The sequence below is a fragment of the Prionailurus viverrinus genome, chromosome C2 (genome assembly GCF_022837055.1).
Source record: "Prionailurus viverrinus isolate Anna chromosome C2, UM_Priviv_1.0, whole genome shotgun sequence".
Taxonomy (NCBI): domain Eukaryota; kingdom Metazoa; phylum Chordata; class Mammalia; order Carnivora; family Felidae; genus Prionailurus; species Prionailurus viverrinus.
In genome coordinates, this window is record NC_062569.1 from 88930103 (window position 1) to 88951106 (window position 21004).

At 44.1% G+C, this 21004-nt stretch overlaps 1 protein-coding gene across 1 annotated transcript in view; it reads left to right on the forward strand.

The window, feature by feature from the left end:
- Positions 1 to 21004, forward strand: part of SLC12A8 (solute carrier family 12 member 8) — a 148483-nt gene that overhangs the window by 104501 nt on the left and 22978 nt on the right. The window contains exons 8-11 of the mRNA XM_047874263.1: positions 3057 to 3144; positions 4672 to 4759; positions 12277 to 12423; positions 18730 to 19375. Of these exons, the coding sequence (XP_047730219.1) occupies positions 3057 to 3144; positions 4672 to 4759; positions 12277 to 12423; positions 18730 to 19375 (969 nt within the window). The remainder of the gene's footprint in view (positions 1 to 3056; positions 3145 to 4671; positions 4760 to 12276; positions 12424 to 18729; positions 19376 to 21004) is intronic.

Consider the following 21004-nt stretch of genomic DNA (forward strand, 5'->3'; position numbering starts at 1 on the left):
TTTTTAATTTTAGTGATCATTTCTGTAATTTCCAAAAGTTCTTTTTTGATCTTGCACTATTTTTGTTTTTCATTGCATCTTGCTTTATAGATAGAATATTCTTCTTGGGTGTGTCTGGAGCTACTCATTACTATTTTCTTCAAAATTCTCTTCTGTGTCCTGATTTATACTTTTATTCCAGCCCAGGTTGTTCTATTTTTATCATGCATGTATTTGTGTATTTGTTGCTGGTTTTCATCACACCCCTGGCAATCTTTGGTTGCTGGCGTGGATTCCTGGCTGTAGTGTGTGTAGGTCTGTTTCCCTAAAGGGGCTCTTCCTTCACAGGCAACTTGACAGCAATAGATTTGTGAGAACAGCTAGTTCTTGAAGAGGGCTTCCTTTGGGTGTAAACATCCACACTAACAGCCCTGGTTTTCCTCGGGTTTATTCAGATCCTCTAGAGAAGTTTTCTAAGGCTTTCTTTTCCTTCCCTTTCACTCTGTGTCATTTTCGCCATTCTCTGTGTTCCAGACATCTGTAGCAACCTTTCGTCTACTTATGGCTGATGCCCCATCCCAATCCTCCTCTTAGAGGCATGTATGCATTTCCCCCTTTCCTACCCTTTTAATAAGATTTTGGGAAGAAGAGAAACAGGAGAAAAGAAGAGGTGCCTAATGTGTGGTTTGAAAACAAAAAGCCATTTAAAAATTAGTTTTCCCCAGTTTCAAAATGATCACTGTAGAAAATTGAGAAATATATATATGTATAAGCAATAATATAAAAAATGATCTGTTTTCTATCACCCAGAAATAACATTGTTAACATTTTTTTTTCAATATATGAAATTTATTGTCAAATTGGTTTCCATACAACACCCAGTGCTCATCCCAAAAGGTGCCCTCCTCAATACCCATCACCCACCCTCCCCTCCCTCCCACCCCCCATCAACCCTCAGTTTGTTCTCAGTTTTTAACAGTCTCTTATGCTTTGGCTCTCTCACACTCTAACCTCTTTTTTTTTTTTTTCTTCCCCTCCTCCATGGGTTTCTGTTAAGTTTCTCAGGATCCACATAAGAGTGAAACCATATGGTATCTGTCTTTCTCTGTATGGCTTATTTCACTTAGCATCACACTCTCCAGTTCCATCCACGTTGCTACAAAAGGCCATATTTCATTCTTTCTCATTGCCACATAGTATTCCATTGTGTATATAAACCACAATTTCTTTATCCATTCATCAGTTGATGGACATTTAGGCTCTTTCCACAATTTGGCTATTGTTGAGAGTGCTGCTATAAACATTGGGGTACAAGTGCCCCTATGCATCAGTACTCCTGTATCCCTTGGGTAAATTCCTAGCAGTGCTATTGCTGGGTCATAGGGTAGGTCTATTTTTAATTTTCTGAGGAACCTCCACACTGCTTTCCAGAGCGGCTGCACCAATTTGCATTCCCACCAACAGTGCAAGAGGCATTGTTAACATTTTTAAAACATGTCCTGGTTCCTTTTTTTTTTCCCTATACATAAATTTATCTGTTGCCTTTTTTTTTTACAACAATGGGATCATGCCATATATGTTTTCTAATATGCGTCTGAAAATGAAACAATAGCTTTTGAATATCTTTCCATGTCACAACATATCTCTGATAACACAGAGCCCTGGTATTTACTGAAAGACATATCATCACTTATTGAACCAATCCCTTACTTGTAGACATTAGGTTCCTTCTCATTTTCACTATTATAGACAAGCATTTATAAATATTTTTGGCTACATCTGTACTCATATCCTTGACCATTTACTGAGGATAAAGTTCCAGTCGTGGAATTAATTGCTGGTCAACCCATGTTCAGTCCCAGTGTGGGGCCGCCATTCAGGGCACCCTTTGAAATAGGCCCTCATTAGCTCCCTGGTTCCATACCTTCACCTCACTCCATTTCACCTGAGCTCCCCCAACAAGCATTATAGAGGGTGGGGGGTGGGTAAGAGCATAATTTTCAGAGTCAGAGTGACTGAGGTTGAATCCTAGCTTTCCCACTTACTAAATGTGTGACCTCCGGCTATTTTAATTAACCTCTCTGATCACTAGTTTCCTTTTCTATAAAATGGGGGAAATAATTCTACTTTTCTGATGTGATTGTTGTGAGGATAAAGCAAAATAAAAAATGCATGGAAAGCATTAGCACAGGCACTGGCAGGTTGAAAGTGTTCATAAATCCATAATGATGGGGTTAGACCCAGCTCTGTCCCTAAGCCCATGTAAATCTTCCTGCAAAGCCACATTGGGGATGCACCCACCCCTCTGTGAAACTTTCCTGACCAGGACTTATAAAGCACTTGTGGGCTGGACCTACTTTTGATGTTCAGAACACATCATCTGTTGCATTCTTCTGTGTGTGAGCATGGACAGAGGCGATGTCCCCCCTCCCCATCCCACACTGCCCTCCCTCCCCATCATGACTAATTTATGACTTCTCATGAGTGTGGTTGGGGAATAGAAGCAATAATGAAGAGGAGTTTGTGACTCAGTTCTTTAGACTGTTCTCAGGATTGTTCTTTAGAACTTGCTTAGAGCCCTTTGGTCTCTGGCTCTGGCTGTTGGATGCAACCTGCCCCCCAGGACACCTGAACCCCAGTGTAGTCAGTGGGAAGCAGAAGCAAGGAACTCTGCTGAAGAGGGGAAAGCAGGTGCTTTGCTAAGGCTGAGTCTCCCCAGGGAATTGGCGGGGGGGGGGGGGCGGGTGGGTAGAGGCAGAGCTCAGTATGTGGCCACAGGACCTTTGTGCAGCCTGCCAGCTGCCTCACTCACCCTCATTACTTTGCACTGCACCATAAGATGCTTTTGTGGGCAGCAGGGCTTTCCTCCCAAGCATCATCCAATCCACAAAGGTCCCATTCATGCCCCACGGATGCCTCCCTAGTTGCCAGGGGAGATTGAGAAGCTCAGTTGCCAGAACTGCAGATGGGAGGGCTTGCCGTGGGATAGCTTCCAGGAGAGGGCCCTGATGAAGAGAAGGCGATTCATAGAGTGGAGTTCGCTGCTCACCCCTCTCCCCTGTCTGGGTGTCTTTCAGGAGTCATGGCTGGTTTCAACATGGGGGGTGACCTCAGGGAGCCCGCTGCCAGCATCCCCCTGGGCTCCATAGCAGCTGTTGGCATCTCGTAAGTAAGTTCCCCTCATGGCAATCAGCTGGAGAGAGGGAGAGAAAACCCCAGGCAAAAGAGGGGATTGCCCCTTTTGTTCTGAGAGTGCCCCAACTGTGGCCAATCTATTTCATATTCCAGTTCTCCTTTTAACACTCAGCGGGCTGGAAAATTCACGTCTGGTGGGTTCAGACGCTTGCCCTTTCATACCCCCTGCCTGGGAATGCGGGAGGAGGAGGAATCCTTTCTTTCCTTTCTCCTCAGCCTCCTGCCCCTCCTCCTCCCCCACTTCCATTTTGAACTTGGGGATTTTTTTAACCATTGGTTTTCCAGGATCGTTGGGAGGAATTTAAAGGTGAAGAGTTTTGCAATCAGACATGTTGGGATTTCTATCCCAGCTCTGCTGCTGGGGGGCTGTGTGATTTTGAGCATTTTACTTGGTTCTCTGAGCCTCTGTTTCCTTTCTTAGAAAGTAGAGATAGTGAGAATATGTGTGCCCCAGAGACTGTGGAGCAGATACTGTGTGTAAAGACACATAGCAGGCTCTCCTTACCAACCGCCCCCCCCCCCCCCAACCATCCTCACCCGGCCTGCCTCCCCTGCACCTCTCCAAGGCTGTCAGGCTCCCTGGGTATTAATTCACACTGTGCCACCCACAGGAGCAAACTGAGTGGCCTCGGGTCTGCTTCTGACCTTCTAGAATCTTCTGTTTTATTCTCAGTACTACAGAAAGAAGCTTCTCTGCCTTCACTGGGTAGACATGACAATGTCTTGAGAAGTTAAAAGTGCCCGTATTATTTCAACCATGATATTGTTAAAATATTCACAAATGCTGACTGTGCTCTTAGCTTATTATAGTGGCACCATCACTTCAGTCTATTTTGTGCTCAATATGGCTGTGTGTGGGGAAGAGAATGGAGACAACAGAGCATACATGGGGTGTTGGGAAGGAAAGAGAAGAAAGAACCCTGCCTCATTTGGAGGTCATAGCTGGGAGGCCCCTGGAGAAACCTCTGGCCCATCCTCTCACTGCCCAGATGGGAATGAGGCTGCGGGGATCATGTGACTTTTTCAAGGTCACAGGGTGCCTGGGGGCAGAGCCAGGTCACTGCTGCCCTTTTCACACTTGGCTCGGCTCTCTATCATCTGGGATCCAAGGAACAGCAGGACCCAGAAGCCTGAAAGATCATGTACTTGTTCTTCAGGGGTACGAAGGGGGGTTGGGGGGTTGCCCGTCAACCCTGCCTGAGTCCCAGCAACCTAGAGGTCAGTGGGGCCTCTCGCTCCCCACTCCCAATACACTTTGTGTGTTTTTCTTCTTTGATGTCAGAGACAAAACAATGATACACTTTTTTGGCAAGAGATGCTAGAGGAGAAAGAGTACTGAAAGCCCCCTCAGACAAGCGAGGGAGGCTTTATGACTGGCCTTTCTCTTTCCTTCTGAGACAAGTCCCCACGGGACCCAGGGGCTGAGTGGGGTGGGTTGGGATGGGGTTGGCCGAAGTCAGGGATGTAGCTCTGCTCCACTCTTGGGGTTTTTTGCAGGTGGTTTCTGTACATCGTATTTGTCTTCCTGCTGGGCGCTGTCTGCACCCGAGAGGCCCTTCGCTATGACTTCCTGATAGCGGAAAAGGTGGGTGAGTCCAGCACTGCTGAAGGGCTCAGTCTGCTGGTTCGTTTATTTGCTCCCATAACAAATGGCTACCTCCCTCTTGCAGCCCTGCCTAGGAATCCAGAGAGTCTTGGGCCCAGGGCTGAAGTAGCAGGGGAAGAAGGGCAAAAATATGGAAAAGGTAGAGGTTTTTCTTATAGATCCCTAGAAACAGATAACAGCCCCTGTTAAGGCACTTACATGCAGGTGACTAAACAATGGAACACAACCATCTCTTCATGTCAGAAATCAGGACAGAAACAAAGGATACCGTGAGCAAAAATCCCTTGCTCAACCAGTCCTTCATTTTTGCCAAAAGCCTCACCTCCTACCATGAGCAGAAAGTGCTGCTCTAAGGAAGCCAGTAAAAGGAGGAGGCTGATGGGCAGAAAAGAGGCAGCTAAATGGATGGAGTCCAGAACACCAGGGTGAGGCCCGCCTTGGCCTCTGAGGACCTTGACTCTGTGTTCTCTCCCAGGGGTGGGCTGGGGTTGATCTGGCCGTAATATCTTTGTTTCAAGAGCTGTACACGCCGCCTGCCAGAAGGTTAGCAAATTCCTCACGTTCTACAACTGCCCTTTACAGGATAGAGGTCGTGTGACAGTCAAGGACACTCATTTGGCATCTCTAGAACCTAGGAGAATAAGATTCCCATATGCTTTTCTGGAAATCCCCAAAAACTCCTACCTTCCCTTAAGTTCCTAGAGGATGAGTGGACCCTGAGATTCCTGTTAGTTATCAGAGAAATGTAGTAGGCTAGGAAAGTTTTCTTAGTTAACTTCTGAGTGTTTCTGCTCCTATTTTGGGAGAAAGTACCATTTTCTCCTGGTGTGAGGCTCGGCAAAAGCTACTTTGCTGGTCTTCATGGAGGGCCACTGGCCACTCCTTGGGGCAGCCTGGGGCAGAAAACTCTGAACTTTCTCTTCTGAGCTACTTTTGGGCTTGGTTTCCACATTAGCACATGTTTCTTTTTAAGATACGTAGGCCACGATGTAAAGATGACTTATGTTTTCAGGGTTCTTGACTTGACTATGAAAGCAGGTTTTAAAAGAGGGGAGCTGCTCAGGTAATGAGAGGACTGTCACCCCACTTCCAGGGACCAAGGTCTTAAACCCCCAGAGAGAGGTTTGCTCTCAAGGAAGGAATCTACAGCCCTCATGTTTAACTGTATGCATGCTTCCATCTTGAATTTCACCTCCAAGGGGCCTTTTCTCTAATTGTGGAATGAAAAGCTTGGCTGCATCAGAGGAATTAAAGGCCTCAGGGAACAGCTGATCCTTTGACCCGGGGAATCTGCCTGCTGCTGTCTGCAACTTGCCAGTGGCTAGCTAGCTGGCTAGCTCCGCCTGCCTCTAAAGCTGGTTTCTTTCTAGTAGATTCCCTCACAGAGGTCCTTTCAACCATTTGAGGCTCTTATCTGGATGGAACACAACAAATTATCCCCCGGTCTGGGGCTCCTCTCTCTCCCTCCTTCCCCTCCTTTGCAGAAAGAACTAAAAACAGGTATGTGGGATGGGAGGCAGCCTGTATCCAAGGAAGGCTACAATGAGAAAGTAAAAACATCTCCATGGACAGCACGGGAAAGCCTTTGTGAGTGGAAATTCCACTGTTAATAATAGACACATGAACTGGGGAAGCTTGCTTGGAATGCCACCTGTCCCAGACATTGAACAGGTAGGCAAGCATTTAGCCAGCTGGGGGCACCTGCTAAACCGTGCTTGGCAGCGATCTGTGGGAATGACATTGTGCACACATCAGGATGAGAGGTGGAGAGTTCATTTTTTGGAGAGGAATAAACTGTGTCTTAGAATAGACAGTTGTAAAACCTGAAAGAAAGGAAAGATACTGTTCTTGGTTCTCAGCAGCAAACAGGGGCTGGCACAGCAAGTAGGTCAACAGGGACAGAACCCACCAGGGCAACTCTAAAGTGGCGGCACTCTGGTGTGCTGCTGCTCCCCAAAGCCCGCCCCCTACAAAGGGGATCACACAGGACTTCCCCCCTCTAAGCCTTGAACCTTGGCTTTCCTCCTTTTGGCTTTCGGTGTTCCTCCTTGGGACTGACTCAGCTGCAGTAGCAGGCACATACTCAGGCAGTGAGCTGGGCCACAAACAACTTTATTAGCACTGCCTGGAGAATGGAAGGGTATAAGTGTACAGTGTCCCACGTGGTTACTTGACCCAGCTCACCACCCTCACCTGGTTTTAGTGAACTGTTCTTCTGGTTTCGTGTCTTAGCTATGGCCTGGGTTCTGAGCCAGCCCATCTCTGAGCTCTTCTGGCCCCCGCGGAAGCAAATCCTCCTCAGTCTGGTCTGTGTGTCCTGAGGGTCTCCCCTTCGGGCACAGACCAGGGCAGGCCTCCAGGATGCTCCCCTTGGTGCTGGTTCTCTCGGAGCTCCTCAGGGCACGTCTCTGTCTTTCTGTCGGGTGCTTTCTGCCAGAACACTTACCTTCAATGGCTGCTGGCCGCCCCGGCCTTCTTTCTGCAGCTGGTCAGTTCATCTGTTTCTTTTTGGGTTTCCGGCAGCTTCTCAGATCTATTTCTAATTATTTGGCTTCCCAGACTACAGTTTCTCTAAGAAGTTTCTTTTTTGTTTTATATCCATGCCCCACCGAAACTTTTCCCTGGCTTTTGGGTGTTAGTCTCTGTAGTGTTACACTTTCTAAAAAACCTTTAGTACGTTGTGGTGGCTCTGAGGTAATCTATGTAAAGCACAATACTTGGTACATAGTAGGTGCTTCTTAAATTTGGACTCCTCTGTACACTACTTATGGGGATAACCTTATAGATGGGGCATATTTTTCCCCCTACACATCCAGCATATTTAGCAGGATAGGAAAAAAAAAAAGTCCTAATATCAATCCCAATATTATTCAGTTATAGAAAAGGAGTTGTATAAAGATCAGTTATTAGTAGGGGTAAAACTGAACAGATTAAGTAATTGTTTCAGAATAAACTTGTATACAGTTCAGGAAAAAAAGTGTTTATTAACATCCAAAAGACCAAGTACTTTAGGAAGCTTGGAGCTTGCTATCTAGCAAAATAAGAACAAACTAAGTAGGAAAAGTACCCCAAGAGCATCTTTGTTAAAAATGAGGTATCCATAGATTTGGCAGTCATGGTTTCATGTATTCAAGAGGGACCTTGAGTGCCCAGGGCACAGGCTGTGCTTGGCAAGATGGGGTGGGGCAGGGCCCTCGGCTGGTGAAGGAGCCTCGCCAGCTGTTGAGTATCCACCATCCAGCCCATCCTGGCTGCCCTCTGCTCCCCATCACGGACACGGAACTGCCTCTCAGGAAGTGAAGCCATCTTTATTTCCTGATGGAAAATGGCTATGAAACACGAGAGAAAACTTGACTGAAAGTTGAGTTGTTGGTCATTTTGTGGTGTAGGGTCTGTATTAGAAAATTCATGTCTGATGTGAGAGAAAACTAGGGGACTGTGAGGCAATTTGGGATTATAAAGGGTTTCAGGATATACTCCTGAGTAACATCAAGGGCACATAGGAATTGGATGAGGCAGAATGAGCACCCTGCAAATGACTTTGAATCCAATCCTTCAGGAGAAGGGAGCAGCCAATGGATAGGTGGGATTTCTTAGTGAAGCTCCAATGGGAGTTGGGATATAATATGAAAAGCAGAGAGATGGAATTATGATTTTTATCAGCAGTTACTGAGGAAAGAAATTAGGGTAGTTCCCACCTCAGATAATATGTTGGAAAGACAGAATTTTTTGTGATGGCTCAAACAGGTGTATGACAGAGGGGTGATTTTTTTCCCCCCATAAAGAACTGTTGACACACATCTGCTCAAATAAATGCTCACTTCCATCTCCACTGGCACAGTTAGCAAGTCTGTAGTTCTGTATGAATAGAGACAGTGATTAAATTCTCCAAGGGCTGGGAGCAAAGCTGTGTGGTTTCCTGCTGTGCCTCAAAAGTCTTACCCTGTGCCCAGCACTGTGCCAGGTACATAACCTGTCCTCAGTGAATGCTTCCAAGGATGGATGGATGGCAGATAGAGGGGACAAAATAGGATGCACATGGGAGAGAGAAATAGAATGGAGTTTTTATAATTCATCCAGACATGAGACATTTCATTTTTCAGCAAAATTGACAGAATAACCAGAATAATAGGTTTTTTGTTGTTTTAAATATTTATTTATTTATTTTTGAGAGAGAGAGAGAGAGAGAGAGAGAGAGAGCAAACCGGGGAGAAGCAGAGAGAGAGGGGGACAGAGGATCCAAAGTGGGCTCCATACTGACAGCAGAGAGCCTGATGCGGGGCTCAAACTCCGGAACTGTGAGATCATGAGCCGAAGTCAGACGCTTAACCAACTGGGCCACCTAGGCACCCCAATAAAAATTTTATATAAAAGGATTATCAAGTTAACAGACCATTGTAAACACAATTGATACACTGGACATAACAAGTCACTATACCTGGACAGTCCCCTCTCCTACCCCTAGCCCAAAGGTCCTGCAGGAATCCCAGGGAGTGTTTGTGGGAAGGCTGGCCAAAGATGGGCATCCTGGTGCCAGAGACTCCAGCTCCTGGGTCAGCCCCACACTAGGAGGAAGCCAGATTAGGGAATCTCATTTCCAATCTGAGTAAATGGACAGGCTTTCAATAAAAAAAATTTTTTTAAAACATAAATATATATAATCTTTTGGATAAGAAGCAATACAGTTTCTGCAAGGAGATACCATGCCTACGTCTCCTGGAGAATTCTCTGAAAGGACAGCGTGGTGGGTACAATGCACCTTGCCCAGTGGTTCTCCACCCTGGCTGTGCATTAGAATCACCTGGAGGGTTTCGGAAACATCAAGGATGTCTGTGCCCCACCCTACACTCATAAAGCAAAACTTCTGCAGTGATTCTTAGGTATAGCCAGATCAGAGAACTACTAATTAGATTTTCTATAAAGCTTTTGATAAAATTTCATCATGGAGTTCATGTATTTTTAAAACCAGCAAATACAGGATGCATTTGGTCAAGAAGACAGAAACAAAGGTTAGAGGTGAAGGATTGCATATCAGAATGGATCAGAGATTGATAATGGAGCCAGTTTATCTGCCAATTTTGTGAGGCATCCAGGGCACGAGTCACAGTGAGGTCGTGAAGCTTCATGAATTCCATGGGCATGTGCTGAGCCTGTTTGCCAGACTGTTAGGTGTGGTGGGGCAGGGGCAGGGGCAAGATGCATGAGACACAGGAGCTTATGTTGCACTGCAAGATAAACCATGAGTGTAATGGACTACAACCCAGGGTGGAAATTACAAATGCTGTCAGAATATACAAATAGAGTGATGGGAGGGGCGCCTGGGTGGCTTAGTTGGTTAAGCATCTGACTTGGTTTTGGCTCAGGTCATGATCTTGCAGTTTTGTGAGTTCAAGTCCCACGTTGGGCTCTGGACTGACAGCATGGAGCCTGCTTGGGATTCTCTCTTTCCTACTTTCTCTGCCCCTCGCCCAGTCCCTCTGTCTCTCTGTATCTCTAAAAATAAATAAACTTAAAAAAAAGGGATAAACATTAGATGAAATTAATTTCTTCTAGTTATAAAATGATAAGAAGAGAGGGGGTAGAATAGACATAGACACCTGTGATAATGAAGAAAATAGACATGAGAGATTCTGGGGATAAGATGAGGTAACACATTTAGGGAAGAGTAATCCACACTGAAATAAAGTTCAAGTTAGGCTGTGCAGTGGACCTGAGTTATGTTCATCAGGCCCCTGGCATCCCTGACCATTTGGGGGTTATTCCACCTATATCTGATCTTGGAGGGAGTGATGAGCCCCACTTAATATTAATAGTACAGAAGCCCGAAGGACAAGACGCTCTCTTGCCTGCCCCTTTGTGGCCTAAGTAGGGCATGTGACCTAGCTTAGACCCATCAGATGCTCCAAGTGTAATGAATGGGACAACAGTAAAGGGATAGTGGGAATTCATCTGCAGGGAAACAGGGTGCTGGTAGCATCCTGGTCAAACTGTTTCCATTCCAGAGTCCAGCTTGTGCCTCCAGGCTTCGGTCTTGCTCTTTCTGAGCATGATCTTTCAGCTTCGTGATGATTCTGTGAACCTCCAGTGTCCTACAAATATATTCTTTTAAAAGTATTTTGTTTCTAGTCAGGAATTCTGGCTGATGCAGGTTTCCTGTGATAATTTATGAGCTAGGAAAGAGGTCTAGCCACGGACTAGTATTCCATGTAGCTTGATGCCACTGACCCAGTGAACTGACAAGGCAAGGACATAAAAAGTGAGGTGGAGAATCTTCATCATGAAGGGTGTGACAAAACCATGCAAATTAAGATGACCCAATCTGTGATCTTTGGACAAATGAGCATTTGGAACATACAGTTCTGGCCACCGTGCCTATGGTAAAGTAGAATGGAGATGGGCATCTCAAATAATCAGAAAACAGACTTCCCGCTGGGTACAGATGAGGTCCAGCTCAGGGCAGGGACGGGGGGGGGGGGGGGGCAGTTCCTGACAGCCTGTGACACAGCTGCATGGCCAGTAGCACTGATCTTTGCAAGTCAACATCCAGCAGAACAACTGTACCCTCTCTTAGTCTATCTGTTGGTGATTTGTGGGCCACGTGGGTCATGGAGCTCATTCATTCCTTCAGCATTTGAAGCTCTGTGTTGGCACCGATACTAGGATGAACAAGATAGGGGCCCTGCAGAAATGAGGCCTCTGGGACCACTTGTGTGGGACGGTGCTACTCACCTTACACTGAGGTGCTATGGGGTCCTGAGGAGCAGCCGCTGCTGTGAGGGGCTTGGGGAAGGCCTCATGGAGGAAAGGAGGTTTGTGCTGAGTCTTGAAGCACAACTGGGTTTAACAGACAGACAATGAGTAGATTAGGAGTGGACAGAGGGTGTTAGCTGGCAGGGAAACATTCTGACAAAGACTCTGAGTGTGTGGGGTATGGGGCTACAAAGGTCACAGACCAGGAAGGGGCCGAGAATGTCAGGGTATTGGGAAGCCATTGATATTTTTATGGCAGTGACATTATGATCGAGTTTGAGTTTAGAGACATCACTCTGGCAGAGGCTTGGGGATAATTCAGAGTGGACAGAACGTAGAGGCAGGAGGCCAGTTGGCCAGTGGTTCTCAAAGTGTGGTCCCCAGACCCTCAGCATCAGCATCAACTGGGAACTTCTTAGAAATCCAAATTCTTGGGCTCTTCCCTAGAACTGCTTAATCAGAAACTCTGAGGTGGGGATCAAAAATCCGTATTTTAACAAGCCCTCTAGCTGAGACTGATGCACGCTCAATTTGAGAACCTCTATGTTATCCATACAAGAAGTGATGGTGAGCCAAACTGAAATAGTGGCGGTATGAATGAAATGGGATGGAGTTGGGAATATTGGAAATATATCCGAGAGGCTGAATCTAGAGGACTAATGATCGAAGGGGTGCAGATGGTGCTAGGGAACAGAAAGGGACAAGCATATTCTGGCATTGGGTAATGAAATTGCTTCCTTATTTAGGTGTCCCTGGTGGGCTTCCTGTTCCTTTTGGGCTTATACATCTCATCTCTGGCCTCCTGTATGGGAGGACTCTATGGAGCCCCCCGGATCCTGCAGTGCATTGCCCAGGAGAAAGTGATTCCCACACTGGCCTGTTTGGGGAAAGGGGTGAGTGATCCTTTTTTTGAGAAATGTACATTTTGCTGCGAACCAGATTATCAGCCAATAAATTGCTTAAGTCTCTCCGATTAGAGCCAGTGGTCAAGTTCTCCAGAGTGGGAGAAATGAGAATGCAGAGTTGTTCTCTCCTGTCCTCTGGCACCCTTAGGGTGGAGCCAGTCGGACAAACCATCTGTCAATGTCATAGCCACCAGAACCCCTTGGCACTGGGTTAGCTAACTGACAGAATGGCATCTCGGACCCTGAGCAACAAGGAAAGGGAGTGTCACATCCTTTAATAAAAATAAATTTGGGATCCTCTCAGTTCAGCATAGAAGAAAAAATCTCTTGGTGAGGAGGGGAGCTGGACCTTGCAGCTCAAACTCTGCCCTTGATTTTTGCCTTTCCTTTGGGGTTGCTGTATGATGATTTCCCATACCTCGGGCCTCTGGGCCTCCTGTCAGTCTTCATGGCTCAAACTCTCACCGACAGAATATAGCTTGGTTGAGTCACGAAATGATAGAATGACACATTCCTAAAACCTAAGCGATGACAAAAGAGAAATAGAGAGAGAGAGTTAGAGAGAGAGAACCCCACTTCCCAATAATGTGGTTTACTGAGAAAGAGTTCATTTCTGTCTTATTGGAGCACCACAGAGACCCTCCCCCACCCCAGGCCCCTCTCGGGTAGGGTCACCAGCCCTCCCTTACCATCCTCCACTTCTGACCCATCAGCCAGCATGGCTGGGTGGGAGCACTGACTCTCATCTCTGTACCTTCTATGTGGTATATGCCTTTTCTTTTACTTTAATTTCATGTATTTTTATTAGGTAATGTATACACAGGGCTCAAAACTAAGAAAGGTATAAAAGGTATACATTGAGAATTTTTGCTCCTATCATGACTCTTTTATTATCTCTTTCTTCACCAGCACCCATGCCCTATCAGTAGCTGTTTTTATTAACTTTTTTTTATGAATCCTCTCTATTTTTTTATACAACTATAGTGTTCTAACATGTGGTTCTATACCTTGCTTTTCTTCATTTAATATAACTTGGAAGTCCAACTTTTCATATGTATGTCAATAAAACTTTTTCATTCTTTTTCCATTGGGTGGATAGACCATAGTTTTTATCTAGTTTCCTATGGATTGACCCATGTGTGGCTTTCAGTAAACAGTGCTACAAGGAATAATGTTGTGTATGTGTGTGTAATTATTTAATGTGCAGGTATATCTGTAGGATAAAGTTTCATAAGTAGGTTTGCTGCAACAAAATGTATTTTTAATTTTAATAGATATTGTCAAGACACCTTTCATAGAATTTGTATGATTTTTGTTATTTCTACCAGGAATGTATAACAGTTCCTGCTTCCTGACAGTCAGCATCACTCTTAGATTCAGGCCAAAAGACCCTGCTTTATAGACTCTGTTCTGGGTTCTGGTCCTTGATAAGGAGTTCATGAGATCAAGGGGATATGCCCACTGGATCCCAGACCCCTCTTCTGGATGGTGTACATGTGCTGCACTGGACCATTTGCACTCTTGCCTGGAATTCTCTGCCCGGATGTCCCACAACCCACATCCAGGGTCTGCAAGGGCCCCTTCCCTGGACCTGTCCTTTTAGGACCTGGGTATGGGCAGGAGTCCACATGTAGGTGTGAGGCCCCCACAGTATGGTCTGGGAAGAGTAGGAGGTGGGCTAGGAGCTGGCGGCTGTATGTGGCCATCCTCTACTGAAGAACCCTGAGGAGAACAACAATTCTAAACTTGAACCTGGTCTTCCCCATTGTCCTAAAGGTGTGTATGCAAAGGAATGAAGATAGAACATATTTGCTTTAACTGTTTGTTAGCTTGGTTTATACTTATACATATTTGGACATCGTGTGTGAGGACTGCCATTTGCACTCTGGTCCCAGGTACCACATTATTAGCAATCACAGTTCATTGTCAAATGTGACTTTTTGCTAGTTGTATAGTGAGAAATGGCATCTCAGGATCCTTGTGATTTGCATTACTCTCTCTCTTTTTTTTAAATGTTCATTTTGGGAGGCAGAGGGACAGAGAGAGAGGGGGACAGAAGATCCAAAATGGGCTCTAGGCTGACAGCAGAGAGCCCGATGTGGGGCTTAAACTCACAAACTGTGAGATCATGAGCTGAGCTGAAGTCAGACACTTAATTGAGCCACCCAGGCACCCCTGTGATTTGCACTACTCTTATATGAATGAGGTTGGAGATCGTTTCCTCTTAGAGTCATATATATATCCTGTGATTGTTGGTCTTTTTCTTCTCAATTGCTAGAAGCTCTTCTTTTGTTGGGGAAGTTAACTCCTTGTGATATATATTACAAATGTTTTCTCTAGTTTGTCACTTGCCTTTTAACTTTGAAGTTTTTTTCTCCCCAAAGCTTCTTTACATATGATTAAATTTTATTAGCACATTTTCTTTTTTAATGGGGGAGAGAATAAACTTTAAAAAAATTTTGAGAGCTATTTAACATATAGAAAAGAGCATAAAACCAATATGAACAGGTTTTTTTAAAAAAATTTTGTATGTTTATTTTTGAGAGAGACAGAGTGCAAGTGGGGGAAAGGGCAGAGAGAGACAGAGACACAGAATCTGAAGCAGGCTCCAAGCTCTGAGCTGTCAGCACAGAGCTCGACTTGGGGCTTCAACCCATGAACCATGAGATCATGACCTGAGCTGAAGTTGGACACTTAACTGACTGGGCCACCCAGGCACCCCAATAGGAAGTTTTGAAGAATAACTGAAATGAATGTTCCAGCCTCCACATGCCTTCTCTGGTCAGAGCCCCATCCCTCTCTGTACCTGTAGTCTTCTGTGATAATAATTTCCTTGCTTTCTTCAAGGCTTTACTCAGGAGTCAGCAAACTTCTTCTGAGAAGGGCCAAATAGTAAATACTTTAGACTTTGCAGGCCCTGTGGTCTCTGTCACAACTACTCAACTCTGCAATTGTAGCTCAAAAGTAGCCACAGACACAGACATGTCTATTGGGGGATAGGTGTAGCTGTTTTCTAGTCAAACTTTTTTATGGACACTGAAATTCGAATTTCGTGTAATTTTTGTGTGTCATGAAATCTTCCTCTTCTTTTGATTTTTTTCCCCCCAACTGTTTAAAAGTGTTAAAACCGTTCTTAGCTCATGGGCATACATAAACAGATGGTGGCCAGATGGCCCATGAGCCATAGTTTGCTGACCCCTGGTTTGCTTCCTACATATGCATCTCTAAACAAAATTGTTTAATTTTGCCTGTTTTTAAACTTTGTATAAATGTGGCATGCCTCTTTCCCTCAACATTATGTTTACGAGATTCGTCTACATTTTTGCTTGAAGCAGCAGCTTGTTTATTATCATCCCTATATAGCATTTCCTCACTTGCTAGAATTTATTTATCCATTCTGCTGTTGATGGACATTTGGGTTGTTTCCAATTTGGGACTGTTACAGACAGTACAATAAACATTCTTATATTAGTAGAAAGGTTCACATGTAAAGGTCTTCCAGACTATATACCCGTTATTGGAATTGCTAAGCTATAAGGTATGTCTATTTTCACTTACTAGACAACAAACTCTTTTCCCAAAGTACTTGTACTAATTGACCCCTATCAGCAGCGGATAAGCGTTCCTATCCCTCTGTGTTTGTGCCAATGCTTGACACTATCAGACTTTTTAGTTCTTTCCAATCTGGTGGGTGTTTAATGGGATCTTCCTATGGTTTCAATTTGCATTTCCTTGATTACTTAATGAAGTTGGGTACCTTTCCTATGGTTAATAGACATTCTTTTGCTCACTTCCTTTTTTAGTGGGTTGTCTGACTTCTAATTATTTTATAAAGATTCTTTGATATTTTGGATTGCTCTTCATCAGTTAAATGTGTTACAAATATCTTTTCCCATTCTGTGGCTTGTTTTTTTTTTTTTTTCATTTCTTTATGGTGTCTTTTGGTAGGAGAAGTTCATATTCCACCCTTAAAACACTTTACAACCTGCCCTCATCAAAATCTTGGCCTGGACCATTAGCATTTCCTTCAGCCCACCTAGCACCCTCCTTTTACATTCTCTTTAGTTTCTAAGTACTTACTTTATTCTTAGTAGTTTTATTGTTAGAGTATGCTAAATAGCTGTAGCAAATTTACCCAAAAATGTAATTGTCAAAGACAGTAAAAGCATACTTTTACTTCTTATTTTTTCCCCCCAGAATTTTACACTAAAGCTCTTGGGCAGGTGTTTCAGGTCAACAGGGGCTTTGGCTCTCTGAGATTCAGGCTGATGACTTTGCTGTCTTCATCCTGTGACTTCGAAGGCTGCACTCTATTCTGACCGTCAGAAAAGGGAAATGCACCTGAAAGAACACATGTGGGAGGTTCACAGGTCAGGTCTGGAAATGGCTTATGTGTCTGCCCCTCCCCTTGCAGACTGCTGGCTGTAAAGGAGGTGGGACCAGTATATAGATCCTGTGTATATCTGAGGGTGAAGCTGACAGAATGAGAGAATGAGAAGAGACATGAAGAATTTTGCTGGATTGAGCAGCTGTTTTCTGAGACAGAGACTACAAAAGGAGTAGATTTGATGGTGGGAGATTAGGGGGTCAGCAGTTTGGTTTGGGACATTTGAGATCCTTTTAGACATCAACGGGAAATGTTGAGTAGACAGTTGAATATTTAAGTCTGGATTGCAGGGGGACATTTCAGGCTAGAGATTCAAATATGGGAGTTAAGAGGACAAAGCTAGTATTTAAATTTAGGATTCTGGGTACCTGGGTGGCTCAGTGGGTTAAGCATCTGACTTTGGCTCAGGTCATGATCTCACAGTGTGTGGGTTTGAGCCCCACATTGGGCTCTGTGCTGACAGCTCAGAGCCTGGAGCCTGCTTTGGATTCTGTATCTCCCTCTGTCTCTGCTTCTCCCCTACTCACACTCTGTCTCTCAAAAATAAAAATTAAAAAAATTAAAAAAAAAATAAATTTAGGATTCTGGTTGAAATCACCTAGGAAGGGAGTATAGATAGAGAAAAGAAAGAGTCTGAGGATAGAGCTCTGGGCTACTTTAAATGTAGATATCAGAGAGAGGTGCCTGGGTGGCTCATTTGGTTAAGCATTGAGCTTTGGTTCAGGTCATGATCTCATGGTTTGTGGGTTCAAGCCCCACATCGGGCTCTGTGCTGACAGCCCAGAGCCTCCTTGGGATTCTCTCTCTCTCCTTGCCCCTCCCCCACTCACACTTTCTCTCCCCAAATAAATAAACCAAATAAATAAATAAATAAATAAATATTTCAGAGATGTAGAGGAGTTAGCTACAGAGACTAAGAAGGAGCAGACAATGAGGGAGGCAAGTCAGGAGAAGGTAGGCAAAGGAAGTCTTTTAAAGAACAGGAAGTGATCAGCTGGGTCAAATATAGTTCTTAGGGCAAGGAAGATGGGGACCAAGAAGTGTCCAGTGCTTTTGGCTGAAGAACCATGTCAGTGACTGTGTGAAGAACAGCTTCTGTGGAGTGACAAATTATATGGAGTTAGCACATATTTTCTACTCCTGTTCTCCTGAAGGTCACCATACCCACCTCCATTAATAACAGATATGTATAAAATAAGTGTGTGTGTAAGCATGTGTTTCAGAATTTCTTCACCACAGCCACAAGAGATTCTGTTGTATCTTTCAGGGTCTGCCACTCCCTTCAGCTCATTTTCTCCATTATAGCCTGGGAACTTTGCACCACTTTGATTTCTAAGACTGATGTTAAAATCCAAAGAGAGTTGCCTGGGTAGCTCAATCACTTGAGTGTCTGACTCTTGATTTCAGCTCAGGCAATGATCATAAGATTGAGCCCCATATTGGAGAGGGACTCCATGCTCAGTGTGGAGTCTGCTTAAGATCCCCCCACCCCACTACCCCTCTCCCCCACTCACTCTCTTTCTCTAAAAAAAAAAATAACAAAACAAAAAACAAAACAAAACTCCCCAAACCCCCCAATAAAAGCCAAAGGAGAAATATTTGGGAAGTCCAAGTTCTATATAGCCATACTCCATATTAATAATTCTGAATACAACCAATACCCATGGTGTATTGACCTACTGTGTGTCAATGCTGTGTCAAGCATTTTATGTGCATTAGCTCTGTTCTCACAATAACCCCATGGGAATGAGGTGGATATTATTATCCCAAGTTTATAGACAATCAGTTATTTACTGATTGGTAGAACATGGTACAAGTGGTTGAACCATTATGAATTGTGTTTCTATCATATAATGTGATTTTCTTCTGAAATTTCATAGTCTTGCATGTTATTTTTCTTTCTGCAGAAAGGGCCAAATAAAACACCTATAGCTGCCATCTTCCTGACCAGCTTAGTGACCATGGCCTTTGTCCTTGTGGGCCAGGTGAATGTTCTAGCCCCCATTGTCACCATCAATTTCATGCTGACATACATTGCAGTGGACTACTCTTACTTCTCTCTGTCCATGGGTCCCTGCAGCCTTCCCCAGGTGCCTGAGTCAGCGCACAGGGAGGGCACAGGAGCTCTCCACTGCTCTGAGCACCTGCTCTTGCAGAAGGCTCCCAGCTATGGCTCTGAGGGCACTGCCCGAAGCCTCTCTGAGGGGACTCTGCTAGAATTCACCAAAGACATGGATCAACTCCTCCAGCTAACCAGGAAGCTTGAGAATAGCCAACCTAGGCAAGGAGACAGTGACGGGATCCCAGAAAGTAAGAAGGGGAAAAGCAAGAAGGCCACAAAGTCAACCTTACAAGATAGCTTCCTTTTGGACCTCAAATCCCCAGCTTCCTTGCCTGCTGAGGGCTCTGACAGATTGCCTACTGCCTCATGGGAGGGGCAGGAAGCCTACTGGAACAAACAGAGTGCCAGGAGTGAAAGAGTTTGGTCTAGAGGAGCATGTGGAGAACAACTTGTCCCTGAGCCAAGTTACCAGCCTGGCCCAAGTGGAGAAGGTGAGTGCTTTGGAATCACATTAGGGCCTCCTAATTTGGGGTGACCTCACCTACCCAGTTATCAAAACCCCTTTTCAAGTCCTCAGCCAGTTTACTTTATAGCTGGGTTTAAAATCCTTGTTAATTTTGTGTGATATTTATTTTTTAAAGTTATATTCACGTATCAGCTGAATTTGTAACTCTACTCTGTTATAGTGATTTTAAACAGAAATTTCTGTTTACTCTTGTATGGTAGATCTTGGAGCCATGGCTAATAATTGAACATTATTTCGTTTTACTCAAAACTCAGCTGAGATATAATATAAACATGAAGGGCACCTGCATGCCTTAGTTGGTTGAGTGACTCTTGATTTCAGCTCAGGTCATGATCTCGTGATCTCATGGTCATGATCTCATAGTCATGATCTAATGGTTGTGGGATCAAGCCCCACATTGGGGTCTATGCTGAATATGGAGCCTGCTTGGGATTCTCTCTCTCCTTCACTGTCTGTCCCTCACTCGCTCATGTACTCTCTCTCTCTCTCAAAATAAATAAACTTCAATATCAACACAAACGAGACCAATTTTTCCTTTCAAAAGAAGTGGAAATGTAACAAACTGTCTGCCTTAGGAGGTTTTGTCTGTGGACAAAAGACAAAAGATAAATCTCCCAAACCAGGCAAGAGGGGGTGGAAGAAAGATGGCCAAAGGAGCACAGCTTTGCTTTATTCTCTCAAATCTACAAACATGGTAACACACAGGGAGATTCTGAGAGAGAGGCTTACAGGGCATGAGAAATTCTGAGAGAAAGAAAGAACTTATAATTTTGAGTCTTCCACATTCTAGGTGCTTTCCATATGTTATTTCATGTAATAAAATAGATATTATATTTTTCCATTTTACAAATGAAGACACTGGGCCCCAGTGAGGTCACAGAGAAGTCTCAGAGCTCATACTTTGCACAGCCAGATGTCACACCCAGGTCCATTGCCTATATTTGAAGTTCATTACTTTTCTTTACATAATCCTGCCTTTTGAGATCTGTATAGACAAATGTGAGCAAAGAGGAGAAGACAGACAGATGTAGAAAGAGATGTCTAAAAACAAATGCTTTACATTCTTCCATACACTTGCTTTTCCTTCTTTACCTCTGAATTGGTGGGACATTTTTAATGACAGGAGCATTATTAAATTTTAAGAATTATTTTATTTTTATCAAAATAATAAGTGTACAGTTTAATATGCCAAGTAGACTTAAAAGTAACATAATCAGAAATAGTAGTTCTCACTCTTCCATACCATCCCTTGTACCCTAGTCCCACTCCCAGAAAATCCCACTTTCAACCAAAAAGTTGCTTCTTTTATTAACCTTCATGTGACTAAATAATATATTTGTATTTCTATTTTTTGATATGTCAGTTTCAGATATCCTCATTTGACTTTCTATGGTAAATGAAGTTTTAACACATTTATGCCACTCTGACTTCTCATCCAATATCCCCAGTGTACTTATATCACAGTTTTGATTAACTTAATAGCTAGTATTCATATTATTATGATTAAGTAAATATTGCTTAACTCTGAGCCATATTACATACACTATGATTACATTTCCTTTTTTGTACAACTTTTTCTGTTTCCTGGAGTTCC